The sequence below is a fragment of the Panthera onca genome, chromosome F1 (genome assembly GCF_046562875.1).
Source record: "Panthera onca isolate mPanOnc1 chromosome F1, mPanOnc1 haplotype 2, whole genome shotgun sequence".
Taxonomy (NCBI): Eukaryota; Metazoa; Chordata; class Mammalia; order Carnivora; family Felidae; genus Panthera; species Panthera onca.
The window spans coordinates 4,027,802-4,041,825 of NC_138355.1; the positions used below are offsets into that span (position 1 = coordinate 4,027,802).

The 14,024-nt window shown below is 46.8% G+C and overlaps 1 protein-coding gene across 3 annotated transcripts in view; it reads right to left on the reverse strand.

Annotated features, from left to right (window-relative positions):
* Positions 1 to 1,005: 1,005 nt before the first annotated feature.
* The window catches only part of WDR26 (WD repeat domain 26), a 39,422-nt gene continuing 26,403 nt past the window's right edge, over positions 1,006 to 14,024 (reverse strand). For all 3 annotated transcript variants that reach the window (XM_060643281.3, XM_060643279.3, XM_060643280.3), the window contains 6 exons: positions 13,689 to 13,808; positions 11,571 to 11,716; positions 11,195 to 11,273; positions 10,752 to 10,881; positions 7,600 to 7,785; positions 1,006 to 5,298 (listed from right to left, as the gene is read on the reverse strand). In XM_060643281.3, the coding sequence (XP_060499264.1) occupies positions 5,273 to 5,298; positions 7,600 to 7,785; positions 10,752 to 10,881; positions 11,195 to 11,273; positions 11,571 to 11,716; positions 13,689 to 13,808 (687 nt within the window). In that variant the 3' untranslated portion in view covers positions 1,006 to 5,272. The remainder of the gene's footprint in view (positions 5,299 to 7,599; positions 7,786 to 10,751; positions 10,882 to 11,194; positions 11,274 to 11,570; positions 11,717 to 13,688; positions 13,809 to 14,024) is intronic.

The following is a 14,024-nucleotide window of genomic DNA, read 5'->3' on the forward strand; positions in this document are numbered from 1 at the left end:
GGAAATGTTTAAATCCTCCAAATTATTCGTGAGGAAATACATTTTTCAACTTTTAAAAAATGTTCATTTTTGAAAAAAGAGACACAGCATGAGCGGGGGAGGGTAAGAGAGAGAGGGAGACACAGAGGCCGAAGCAGCTCCAGGCTCCGAGCTGTCGGCACAGAGCCCGACGTGAGGCTCGAACCCACGAACCACGAGATCGTGGCCTGAGCCCAAGTCAGACTGTTAACCGACTGAGCCACCCAGGTGCCCCAGGAAATAAATCTTAATCTCAAACTGGAAGCATATTTTCTCCACTAATCAACATATCCAACTCCTAATGACGAATTTCAGATGCAGTGACACTTTTGAACAAAATGGAGCAGGCATGTGATTCCTTTAAAATGCAAGTATCCCTTAAATTTTTTTCTAAACTAATCCCTCCACGATTACACAATTGCGCTTTACAAAAGACGTCCCAGGGACGCCTGGGTGGCTCAGTCGGTCGAGTGTCCAACTTCAGCAACTTCGGTCCAGGTCACGGTCTCGTCCGTGGTTCGTGAGTTCGAGCCCCACATCAGCGCAGAGCTTGCTTTGGATTCGGTTTCCCCACTCCCTGCCCCTCCCCTGCTTGCGCTCTCTCAAAAGTAAACATTAAAAACAACCTCCAGGGAAACAGAGGAAAGTCAAATTCAGCAAATCCATTGTTTTAGGTTAAAAGTCATACTATGTAAGCATTCAGATGAGTGGATATTAGGAGATTTAACACAGCAACAATTTCTTATTCATTCTGTTTATTGGATTGAAAGGGAATACAAACAATTGGGTAAGTGCTACGCACTGACATGGAAAAGGTGTATTAAAAAAAAAAAAAAAAAATCCCAGTAAAGCAAATCAAAGTTAATGTAGTTTCAATTGAACAAAATTTTAAAGACGCTTAATATACTACACATTTATAAAATAAAAGTTAACAAAGAATGTTTTGTAAATAATTAGTAGAACAAGTGAAAATAAATACCGGAGACCTGAAGTTTTTTATGCTTTAATGAAATAATAAAGCCAAGAAATTTAAACTACTAAATATAATCTGAGAGGCAGTTAAAAAAAAAAAAAAAAAACCCAGAAACAAAAAACCAGAACTCCCCCAAATTTGAGAACACAATCCTTTGAAACACTGAATCAGTCCATAGCAATAGTTATTACATACCGAAAGCTCTAAGCGTTAACTAGTTCCACCACAATGCCATGTAAATCTTGACAATTTAGGTATCTTGAGATCAACACTGAAGTTCTTTCCCTGATCTCTACAGCTTGGTTTGTTACAGTACATACATGCTTTTGTGGATCTCTTCCCCTCGCCACACACACACGTTTTTCAAGGAGCCAATGACATTTTTTCCATCCGTGCCTAAAAATGTTACGATTCCGTTTTAGCACATTGACCCCGATAACGCAAATGTTTGAGTCACGCGTGGGGACGCATCTGAGTCTTACAAAAATATACCAGTATTAACCAGACCTTGAGTTCAGAGAGGGCGCTTCACATGTGCACGAGACTTCCTAAAATTGACACGAAGAGCCCAGGAAGCTGTTTCTAGGGCTTTTTATGAGTTCGGTACGCTCTCTTGCACACACACAACACGCACACGTTTTTATACTAGTAGTTTCATTCAATCCAGCCTACCTGGACTAAGTAGACGGGGATGGGCTTTTACAGATTTGTTTCTGCAACTAGAGGGCAGCTACTGTGACAACAGCTCAACAGCACTGAGGATTTCAATGAAGTTCACCCTGTTTTTAGAAAGTGTCTAAGTGTAAATAAACTCAAATTCACCTCTTCTCTTAAAGTGAGCAGTTTCGATGGAATCAGGGATGGTTTTGAAAACCCAAGTACTCTTTTGGAGAGGAACGCCGAAAGAGTTGCTGAAGTCTAAATGAGAAATTAAACATTAAAGTGAGGTACGTGTACGTTTTAGAGATGGGACCAAAAGGATATTAAGAAAAATGTCTTCTTTCCTCCCCCTTCAAAAGCTGCCATTCTTCTGCTGTGAAAGAACCTGACAGATATTTCCCTTTCAAGAGATGTACGATATATTTACCACCGTGAGCAGAGTGCTAGGTCAGTTCTTGTGTGCAGGAAACAACATCCTAAAAAAGAAAATTCCAAGGTGGGGAGGGGTGGGGAAGAAGGGTTTTCTATTAATGTCACGGAACGCCACTCTAGAGGGAGAACACGCCTAAGAACGAAAAAATCGTATTTCTGCGAGCGGGATTTCAGACTAAAATACTGACAAGGAGTTAGGAATTTTTTTTTTTTTTCCCCTTACAACTAGGCAGGTGACTTGAATCACTTAGTTTGTATTTAAAGTTAGGTAATCCCTTTTGCTCTCCCACCCACGAACACCGAACACCGGCCAATCCATGGGGACGCTCGCCAGCACAATCTCCTGTTTAAGCGACTTACCTGGTTTAAACACAACATGTCTGCCTGACCTAGAGGAGCAGCGGGAACGTGGAGGGTAGGGACGCGAGCTGTCACCCCTCCCCGCCCCCCCCCCCCAACTTCTCCGTCGCCACCCCCACCCGCCTCACATCCAACACTGTACTGTCGATAACCGATTGTTTGGAGGCAAAAGGCATTCCATTTTAGACTTGCCCTAGCCCTTAATCAACCAACAACAAGAACAAAAACATTTTTAAGCACATGGAAATGAGCCTACTAACCTGATTTTTGGAGCCCAAATTCTCCACTCTAGTTTTGATCTACGTGCAAAAAGTATTGGTACTTTTCAGTTTCTACGTTAGTACGTTGTACCGGCTTGGCCGTCCCCTTGCTCTCGAGCCTACGCAGAGACTAGAGCCCTGGCGGAGCTGGTCACTTCATAGCTACGGGCCACCCCCGGCCTGCCCTACGGGACCCCGCGCGGCAGGTGCAGGAGCGGGCACGGCGAGGCACCCGCGTGTGCGGGACGCCGCGGGGTCACGGCCCCGGGAACGCCCCGGAGGCCTCGGCATCATCGTTACTCCGCCTTAGTGGAGTTCTGTTCCCTGGCCGGCGTGTCTCCCTTTCATTCCGCTTTTTTAGAGGTCCTCAACTACCCACGGAGCACTGGGCTCCTGCGTGGGGGCGGCCGGGTGAAGCGGGAGGAGCGGAGGCCGAAGCCCACGGACGGGCGCGGACCTCAGGGAGCGCGCTGGACCTAATCTGTCAGCAGCCGTGGCGTTTCTGGGCCCACAGTTCGTCAGAGATGCTACTGTGGAGACGGGGTGCATTGCCTAACGGCTTCGGGGCGGAAAACGTGCCTGGACTTAACTGTACTGCGGGAGAGAGAAGTTGCCACTGAATTATATACAGTTACCAATGAAGACTTTTATTCAAGCTTAAAGTAAGAAGTAATTTTAGTTAAGAAAAATGAAGTACCAGATAAACTGTAACAGATCGTTATCGTAACTTAGAAGTATCAAAACAGGAATTCTTGATTCTCTAAGTGGGGGTCTCTGCAAAATGGAGCTTAAAGAAATCTTTTACATACCAATTTGATAAAATCATCTGCTGACACGGTCTGTCGCTTCCTCTTACTATGAGCTTTTGGGCGAATCCGTGCTATTTTAAGGCCAATTGTGTTTTTCTTTCGTCTCCCCTCCCTGACGTCCCCGCCCCCACAGGAGAGTCCCTGACACCCAAGCCCTTCTCGCTCTGCTCTGAGGGTCCCGGGCCCCAGAGGGGACTTGGCACGGGCCCTTTTCCTCGCCAGAACCTCATCTCGGGGGCACCTCCACTCCTCTCCCCACCGTAACAGCCGCGGTCCCCTCGGACCGTCTGCCGGAACGGGGAGGTGGTTCCAAAGGAGACGAAGTACGCCGCGTCCAGCTGTTACGGGGTTTAAAAGCACAATGCGAACGGGAGGCTTTTGGCTTCTTTCAGATGTGAACTTGTCAGGATTAAAAGTGCTTTCCCACGGAGGAAACCTTTCCTTGAACTACCAGGGGAGGGGGAGGCAAAGACTACCCACAGCACCAGTTTGGAATGAGGTTCAGTATGGCAAGATCTGAAAAACTGAGAAGGAGCGTTCTGTACGTGTACGTCCCTCGACAGGTCAAAACGTTACGGGCAGTTCAGACACAGGACTATGAGGTGTGAAACCCAGTTTCGGTCTGTGGCCTGTGGAGTCTTCTAACACGCTGGGTCATGCTATGAACTTCCCCGGTGGTCACACCTGCTTTCCACTCGTGCCAGACCCCACCAGAGCAGACCTCCAAGCCGGGAACAGCTCGGAACGTGCTTTGCGGAAAGCCTACACTGACTCACTACCGAGCTCTCCTGTTGGTACAGGCTTAAAATTCTCTTTTGGAATCTTGAATTTCTTCGACATCAGGTACTGATGTTCCTTCGGGGAAAAAAAAAACAAAAGGGGGGAACCTCCAAGGGGTTACTCTGGATTTCCTGTGTAATGTCCTTCCAAGCTCTGTTTCTGACCAAGTCTCATGTGGGATTCCGGAAGAGCGTCAGTTTTACTGCGTATCTTAAGTCATAGAGGAAACTTTTTTTTAAGCTGGTTTAGATTCCAAATGTATACAAATGAAGTCACTTTAATCCTATAAATACTTCTTAATTTATTTTTAAAAAATTGTGCTGTTAACCCTTTTACGGGGCAACAAGCTATGTGAAAAGTACAAAACTTTTTGTCAAATGTAATATTGAGAGTGCTTTTGACATAGTTCACTGGTTTGTCATCTGGATCAGTATCTACTGCGCAACGGGCAAAGGCTAGAATCCATGAACCAAGCTGCAAAGATCTCAAGCTAAATAAGGCGGAAAGATTTGGAGAAACAAAAGAAGGAAATTCTTTCCTATCCAATGTGTACTCTTCAGACTAATGCACTCCTTCTATCAAGCCTTCTAAACTGTTAAATAAAGTTTTCCAAACAAGCATTTAAACTTCATTACACAGAAGAGCAACAAGAATGGTGTCCCACCAGACAAAAGGCAGGAGGGAAAACAATATATATACGGAGTTCGGTGGGTAAGCCTGAATGTAGCACAGTCCTTCACAACCGATGGGGGCGATTCAACATGGCGTCCAACAACGTTCTAACGACGTGCTTCATCTCAACTGGTTACTATGAAGCAAGGTGTAAATGTTTGGCCCCAATCGGGCTTCAGAAATGGTTCTTTTTTTCATGACGAGCATGTCTGTCCAGCTATCAATCATGTTTGTTTGCACCAAATCCCAAGCCATTAAAATACGACTAATTTTAAGTTAAACAGAAGCCGTCTGCTCCACACTCGCCATCAACTATCCATGCTACTGCATTCCTCTGAATGAAGACAAGACGAAATGTGTTTGGAGGGCGGGGAGGAGGGGGGGGGGGGAGGGGGGGAGGGGGAGGGGAGAGGGGAGGGGAAGAAAAAAGTTACCAGTTAGTAAGTTTTAATATCAGCATCATGACATGACAACCCGTACTCCCACTGAAAAATAATCACGCCAAGGCACACACTTGACATTTCCACCATAATCATTAAAACCAAGTGTTTGTATCATGTCTTAACTTAGGACAGTCTACATCCATTACTCTGTTCCCCAAGTGAACGATCACACTAGACTCTCACGGCCCTGCGACCGTGGCCTTGCTTTGCCCGTCTCAAGGTCTGCAGTCATCAGCCTCCCCTCTCTGGCTGTGGGTCAGCCACACACAACACACACAACACACCCACTTAGAGCGCACAACTCAACAGTTACTACCGGTACGTCCACAGGACTGTACAACCATCACCTCCTCCACCAACCGCGGAATGTTTTCGTCGCCTGCTGGCACTCATCCGCAAACAACGGCCCCCAGCCCGTCTACTTTCAGTGTCTGGGGGTATGCCTGCTCAGGACGTTTCATACAAACGGAATCACACTCAGCGGTCTTTCGTGCCATCCAGGCTGTAGCAGCGTCACCGCCTGTGAACTCTACCGTTATCATAAAAGGATCTTACTTAGGGTGTCATGGTTTTTGGAGGTTGTTTTCTTCAGCCTCACCTATACTTTTCAAAATTTCTATTCCAAACAGGTGTTCATTAAAAAAAAAAAAAAAAAAAAAAAAGTTTCTTCAAGTGGGGGATAAAGAACCAGAAGAGTGCTACATAGAAGGCCTAACAGCCACATACCCAGTTACACAGAAGCATTTTTCCTGTTTTAGGGCTATCTGTCTCTGGCTCTATCGATGTTGCCAAAACCCAAGGCAGAGTTGTTGACCCGGACCAGAGCTCAGAGCCACACTACATCTGGTGCATCCGCATCAACTAAGCAAACCCCCCCCCCCCCACCCCGGCAGCACAGTGGCTCTTCACTGTCATAGAGAGAGAAGCTCAAGGGTGTGTCTAAAATAAATCCACTTAGAAGGTCAATCTGTTACTACAGACCGAAGATTCTTCTTCGCCTTCAAATCTTACTTGAGACAAATTCCAAATGACTGATAAGGTTAGAAACGCACGTACGACCAGTGACGGACGTATGCAACGTCTCTATCAGAGCCCCGGCCCAGAAACTGAAACACGACAACGAATGGAGCGGAGGCTGAGTCCTCATGGCTTTCCCTGAGGAAGCGGGTCTGCCGTGCGGTGACGCACAGGCCAACGGCCCTTCGGGCCCTGAACCACTCAGCAGTGGTTCACAAACTTCACCCCTGTCGTCCTTCAGGCTCCTGCTCTCATCTGACAGCAGCTGGTTGCCTTTCTGGCTCATTTATGTGGGACAAAATGAACGCAAATCTCCTCTCGGTTTTCTAGGTCAGGGACTTCCTTCTAAGCAAACAAAACACTTCACCTGCTCTGTGTGAAAGCGGAGTTAAGTCCTTTCCATAAACCTTCTCATCACGTCTTCCCTCCAGCCACAATGTCTTGCTCAACGGAGCCTTGTCCTTCACTGTTCACTTCCTCGCTCTGGGCCTGCTTCGTTACCAAGCGTTCCAAGGTCGTGAGAAAACCCTCTTGGATTCGGGACTCGAAGGCCGGCAGCGCTCGAGTGAGGCCTGGCCCAACTCCGTCTGGAACCCTCCAGAACTGAGGGTAAACATGTCTCTCGGAGGGCCAGGAGGATTTGTGCAAGACCGCACACGAACGACCAGGCCGGCATGCTGCCTGGCCCCAAGGTACGGGGGAAGTTCAGTTTCCTTCCCTCTCCTCTGCACAGGGGCTGGGGTGCCACGTGGTGCCATACGGGTTTATTTTTAAGAGTAAAATCCATAATCAAGATCGTTCTAAAGTGGTTCACGTTTTGGATAATGGCTAGTTCTTGTGGGTATAAAAATATAAAATGCTTCCTGCATCATGAAGCAAGATGATTTTCCATAGGCTGTTGAACTGACCACAGCCAGAGGATATGAAGGAGGTGGCACATTCCAGTTTATTCTCCCCACTGTCACCGCGCACACACATGCACACACGTGCACACCCCCCACCCCCCCCACCCCCCGCCTCTCACATTGCTTACACTCCTGTGAAGGGAGAGCGTATACAGCCTCTAAATGAGGGAGAACATAAATTCTGTCCCACGCTTAAAAGTCCTGCAACTTTACAACGAGTGGGGCCCTGTTCCACCGGGAGGGAGCCTGGCTGCCGTGCAGTGGGGTTACCTTCAATATTCTGGTGGTCTATAAAAGGTGCTGGTCCCCATATTCTAACAGTGCCGTCGTCGGAGGCGCTGGCCATCAGGGATGGGATCTGTGGGTTCCAGCTCACGCAGTTGACTGTGCGCGTGTGCCCTGTCAGCTCCGCGATGGGCAGTTCACTACGTTTGTGCCAGATGTAAACCTTGTGATCTGAACAAACGGCAATTCAAAGAAAAGTTAGGGAGTTGCCCTACTGACCTTCAATTTATTATTCGTTACACACAGAACATGTGATGTGATTATCAAGATGTGCCACGAGCAGCTCAATAAATTACCTTCCGAAAAAAGCCATTTTAATAAAATACACATTTTCCCTGTTAAAGGTGATTGATTAGCCCTCAAGTCATCACAGAATCTGCAACGTTCTGTAAGACCTGAGCAACAGTCTAGATCTTCCGACGTGAACAAACCTAGGACAGAGACAATAAATGCTAGGGAAACCGGACGTGACAGAAAAACTATGTGTCCAAATTCAGCAACAGCAATGACGCAGGTGACAGCGGACCCCTCGCAGGGTGTTTAGCGCACACTAGGTCCCGGACACCGTGTCCTGGGCCTACACGGTGCTGCCCACGCCCTTTCCGGGCTCGGGGACAGCGGAGGCTCCGGAGCCGCGGCTACTCAATGCCTGGCCACCCCCCACCACCGACCAGCCCCGTTGCTGTGGACACATAACCCGCTCCTGGCGACACTGCAGCCGTAAAGGAGGGACTGGACTTACCTCATCACGCACGAGGGTAAAATTAGTTTGTGTATGGAACAGAGTTTTGAAAAGAGCCTGGCACAGAGGAGACACCACGTGTTAGCATGAAGTGATGGTCCTTAAACAGAGGGCAGAATCCTGGCTGAGTCAGAAAAGCATTCAACCTCAAGACGGGCCACTAGTGGCCAGCGTGGGAGCTCCTGGTGGGGGGCGGTCAGTCCTTTATGGAAAAGGACGACGTCCTGGCTTCAGAACGTCTAACGTGACGACGTGAGGCTGGGGCTGCCTCTGAGCATCCTGCGTGCGTGTGTGAAGCGAAAGCGGAGACCCCCGCAGGAGAACTAGCGGAGCTCGCCTAGAAGGCGTATGCTGCTCCATCGTTTCTCCTGGCGTAAGAAGAAAAAACACGGACAAAGACCGGCAGATTAGCCACGCTTCCCCCCGAACTGGAGGAGCTCCCAAGAAGGACACCACAGGTCCGAGGAGCGTGAAGGTGCCTGCCTACTGTGGGGAGCACTCTGTGAGCACACACCCACGGAGTGTGCGGCTGAGGCAGGGCTCAGGGTCAGAGCCACCGGCTTGCTGACCGAGCCCTGCCGGCTGCCACCGTCCAGGGCACCCACAGCTCATGCAAGGGCAAAAAAATAAAGCAAGTTTTTTTTATATCACCAGCACAATGAACACGCTTGAGCGACAGCAGAACTCTTCTGGGAAAAGGTTTCCTCATTGCTCTATTTTATACTGCTGTTCACGTGTTTGGGGATTTGGAAGGTTCTTGAAATATTTTCCTTGCAAACGAACGACAGGTGGATTAATGTGACCGTCTCGGGACAGGAGACATTCACTACGTCCGCTTGGTGCTGAGGACGTTTTCAGAACCGCTCTACCACCCGGACTTGAGAACGCGCGTCTCGCTGTTTCAGGTGTGTGTCACTTGTAGCCCCGAATAGAACATACTGTGCTGTGCTCACAGTGTTCATCGTTAGTTCAAAGTCTGTTCGGGGCCTAGAATGAAGGACCGTGTCACTGGCGACAGAGGCGGCCAGACGGCTCTCCGGGCATTTCTAGGGCACGTGTGCCATTCGGAAGGGCTGTGAGGCTGAAGAGGGGGAGCAGGGCTGCGAGAGACCCGGGGGGAAGTGGACAGGCAGGCAGAAGGCTTCCCAAGGGTGGACCGTGTCAAAGTAGGAGCCAAGGCGGAATCCGGGCGAAAACAAATGATTAAACTACCAGGAAAAAAAAAGGATTTCTAACTGCAAAGACATAAACTTTTCAAAAGTGTCACCTACAAACCACTCTTCTCAATCTGATCGGATTTTTTTTTTTTTTTTTAGTGGAAGAAACAACAGATAAATTCGTACGCTTCATATGAATCCCTAAAGGTCTTTGTCCTGATTCTTTTTTTTTTTTTAAAGTTTACTTTTGAGAGAGTGAGTGAAAGTGGGGGAAGGGTAGAGAGAGAGGGAGAGAGAATCCCAAGCAGGCTCCATGCTGTCAGTGCAGAGCCCAATGCGCGGCTCGAACTCATGAACCGTGAGAACATGACCTGAGCGGAAATCAAGAGTCCGACACTTGACCGACAGAGCCACCTGGGGCGGCCCTGTTCTGGTTCGTAAGTACATCTCATACTCAGAGGAAAAACTCCTGTGTTACTCTGTGATCCTCTGTGTACTGACAAGACAGGGGGGTAGCAAACATGGAACATTAGCAACATAATCCAGTACCTTGGTCTAGGTTGTAAAACTAGATTCAGTATTTTTAAAAGTGACTTAAATAACTTGCTGCCCTAGTACTTAAAACAGTAGAGTGGGTACTCAATGTGGCCAATGAAAATTTTCAGTAATTTCCCACGACTTGTATTTCTATTACCTTAAAAGGTACACTAACTTTCAGTACTTACTCACCTATCTATGTTGCATATTTTAAACAATTTCTCTCTTAAACCGGACTACTTTGGGAACAAGCCTGCCTGAAACACTGATGTTAGCCAACTGGAGAGCACATTTACTCTGAAAGGCAGTAGAGACTCTTCTAGAACTTCAGCTTTTCTGAGACTGTAAGAATTATCAAACTCTATTGTTCTCTTCGGCCATTACAAAACCACTAAAGATTTAGCGATCATCAATTTTGTCTAAGTTCAGCTAAATCATCATAAGCAACCAGACTTTTTAGATCCTACTAACCTCTGAATGCCACCAGCCTCATGAAAAGAGCAGGCCGGCATTTGAAAGAGTTTGGATTTAAGTAAACCTTGATGTGACGCACGCACCAAGCGTGACCAGCGCTCTCTTACGATTTTTACCCGTGTTAACACCCTGAATCTGCCCGGCAACACGGCCACCTTCACACACGGAGACGGTCACCGAGCTCCCACCCCACCCGTACACACGCTCCAACAGTGCACACAACTTACCTTCGCTGCCACTAGCGATGAAGTCTTCGTTATGGCCTCCAAAACATGAATGAATTGTATAAAACCCTTGCGTGACACCTTGATACTTTCTTACTAAAACTCTGTCTTGCAAGTCCCATAAATGAACTCCCTGTAGGCAAAAGAAAATGGACATATTTATTCTCCCTCAATTCAAAAGAATTTTAAAAAGTCATCTGTGAATTTCCCTTTGCTTGATGGAACAGTTTTAGTTTCTCGTTACGCAAAATGCCAACATTCTGATAAATTTATGGTTGACTCTACACCTTTAAAGGTCAAACATATGAGGTAAAATTTAAGAATCTGTAAAAACAGCAGTCTTGAAGAAAAAGTATTTGTAGAAATATTCGTTTACACACACACACCCCAAAAATCGCAATTAAAATCTGAACTACACTAACTCTTTGAGAGAAGGATAAGCTTACCTGAGTTGCTACATTTAACAAAGCTAACCGGCCATTCTTGGAAATAGTAAAAGACATAATGGGGTGATCTTCTTGTACTCTGTAACCAGAAAATAATCTGTCAGAAGCAACATACTGAAAATCAAGACATTCAAATTATCAAAATGTAACCTGTTCTACTAGCTTAAAGACCACAGTTCTGTCTGTAGTCCCCGCTACGCACTATTTTAATCAAGGAAGAAAATCTGAGTTTCTGGTTACTCGGCACCACCAGACCCGCCAATCCAAACAGTCAAACCAAATCCACAACATAAAAACTCTTCTTCTACAATAGCAAGTTCCACCACATGTTTTAACATAAATCAATGAATATTTAACGGATACAAAAAATAGTTACATGTTCCTATCTGTAAGGTCCTCGAAGTTGTACCCCCGGATTCGCTGGTGTGTATCTGATGCCAGAACCGTCTTGCCGTCGCTCAAGCACCAGAGGCATTGCACTCTGACCCCTTCCCAGGAGTCAAGGAGGTTACCATCTAAATCCTGAGGAGAAAAGCACCATTTAGCCCCAAAGCTGACCAGCACGTGGAAAGCAAACAGAAAGAATCTCTTGGCAATGTCTTTCTGCAGCAACGTTTGTTTTTTCCTGATCTCAACTTAATTGTTCCACGACTGGTTTTAGTCACAAAAATTTGAATACAGGGCAAATTTCATTACAACAATAAAACTGTTGGGAGGGGGAGAGAACCTCTGTAAAATCCATCTTTCCTTCAATAACCAGCCAGGCACAGGCAAATACAATAAATAGAAAGAAAGAATCCCTAAATTCCAAGTAAGGGCCTCGCTACTATTGGAAAAGAATTCAAATGCTCCTTTAAAATGCATTACACTGAGGTTTATCCTAATCACTCAGATGCTGTGATCTGGAAAAGGTTGCTGACACGGTAATTGCGGCTTTACGGAAGCCAGAACGTGCTACAACACTTTAAAAACTTGTAACGTGCTCCAATGGGTAATGTGTTCTACAGATCAGAGCTCCCAGGATTATCATCTTGTTGAATGTTCCAAGGTCAGAGAGGCACCCTGTTCCCGTTCCCCAGGGGGCCGGGCTGCCAAGTCCTTGTCCCGAAGGGGTCAATACCGTAGGGGACGGCGGGGTCGGCAGAGACGTCGTGGTCATCTTGCAGCCAGGGACTTAAGAACAAACGGCTTAAATGCTGCCACGTACAGCGTGGTGACTAACTTGCAGATTGAGAGTTGCTAAGAGGGTATATCTTAACAGTCCTCACGACAACTTTGGATGCTAGTGGACAATTACCGTGGTCGTAATTTTCAACGCACACGAACATCAAGTCATTACGCTGTAACCCTGAAACTAATATAATGTTACGTGTCAGTTATCCCTCCGTTAAAACAAAGCAAAACGGAGGGAGTAAGAAATAAAAGTAGGACAGTGCATTAACCCACGAATAGAAACTCCACTTAAAAAATGGGAAGATCACACGTAGATCAATACACTGTGCTGAGACGACTGGGAACAAAAAAAGCACTGGGGGCTTGTAAGCAAGCACGCGTCCCACGGCCAGCATAACGGAAGGCCCCCCAGTCTGTAACGACCACGTAAGTCTTCACGATACGCATCTCTGGCGACATTTAGCGATTTACGGGATTCAGGATCTTGTTTAATTCTGGTCTTAAAAACATGTCTCGAAGTGCCCCTGGCACTGAGCCTCGAGAAGACAGGGCCAGATGACATCACACCCCTGGCAGAGCTGGCCTCGTGACAGGACTCGTCACAGGATTGTCACCTAGTACTTCTGCTCGTCAGACAGCCAATCCAAGATCAGCAGGGCAGATGCTAATCAAAAGACATTTCAAATAACGACTGGAAGGCTCTCTGGTAGCTCTCCTCACCACTTTTAGTCCTCAAATACTTAAGACCACCTGCTCATGAAACTCAGCATATTTTTGATACAAAAAACCTAAAACCTCAAAAGAATAGTAAAATATTTTTCAATCCTATACATTAGAAACTTGTTTATGAGAACAAAATGCTCAGTAGAATAATTTTTTACGTCTTACTAAACTCAAAGTCCATAGTTTGTATAAAAAGGAGAACAGACAGTTCTGCACACTCTGCTCATTCAGAACGAGCGCAAGGCAGGTCTTCGTGGAACGTATCTTATACGAGATACCAAGGCAAGCGACTATTTTAAACTTTTTTTTTTTTTTTAACGTTTATTCATTTGTGAGAGAGAGAGAGAGAGAGAGAGACACAGACAGAGCATGAGTGTAGGAGGGGCAGAGAGAGAGGGAGACAAAGAATCGGAAGCAGGCTCCAGGCTCCGAGCTGTCAGCACAGAGCCTGACGTGGGGCTCAAACCCGTGAACTGTGAGATCACGACCTGAGCCGAAGTCGGACGCTTACCCAACTGGGCCCCCCAGGCGCCCCGGCAAACGAACTATTTAAACACAACGAAGAGCAGAGGCGTGGAGAGGCGCACGACATACTCACACACTGATAGAACTGGCCGCGCTGGCCTCCGGTCACAAAGCGTTTCCCGTCTGGATTCCAAGCCACACTTGTTAAACTGTCCTCGTGAGACTGGCTCATTTTTGTCCTTAGCTCTCCCGTCTACAGAGGAATAAAACTGTGGATAAGACCTTCAGATATTCTTCTAAAGGGAATGTATAAAGAAAAGCCAACAGTGACTGGGCTATCTGGTTAGTTTAGTCCTCCTAACTGGAAAAATGAACTATTTTCACCAGCCTCATAAAAAGCAAACGAACAAACAAAAACACCGCAGCCTCAAAGAGAAATTAATTAAGAATATGGTGAAAAGCTCAGCGC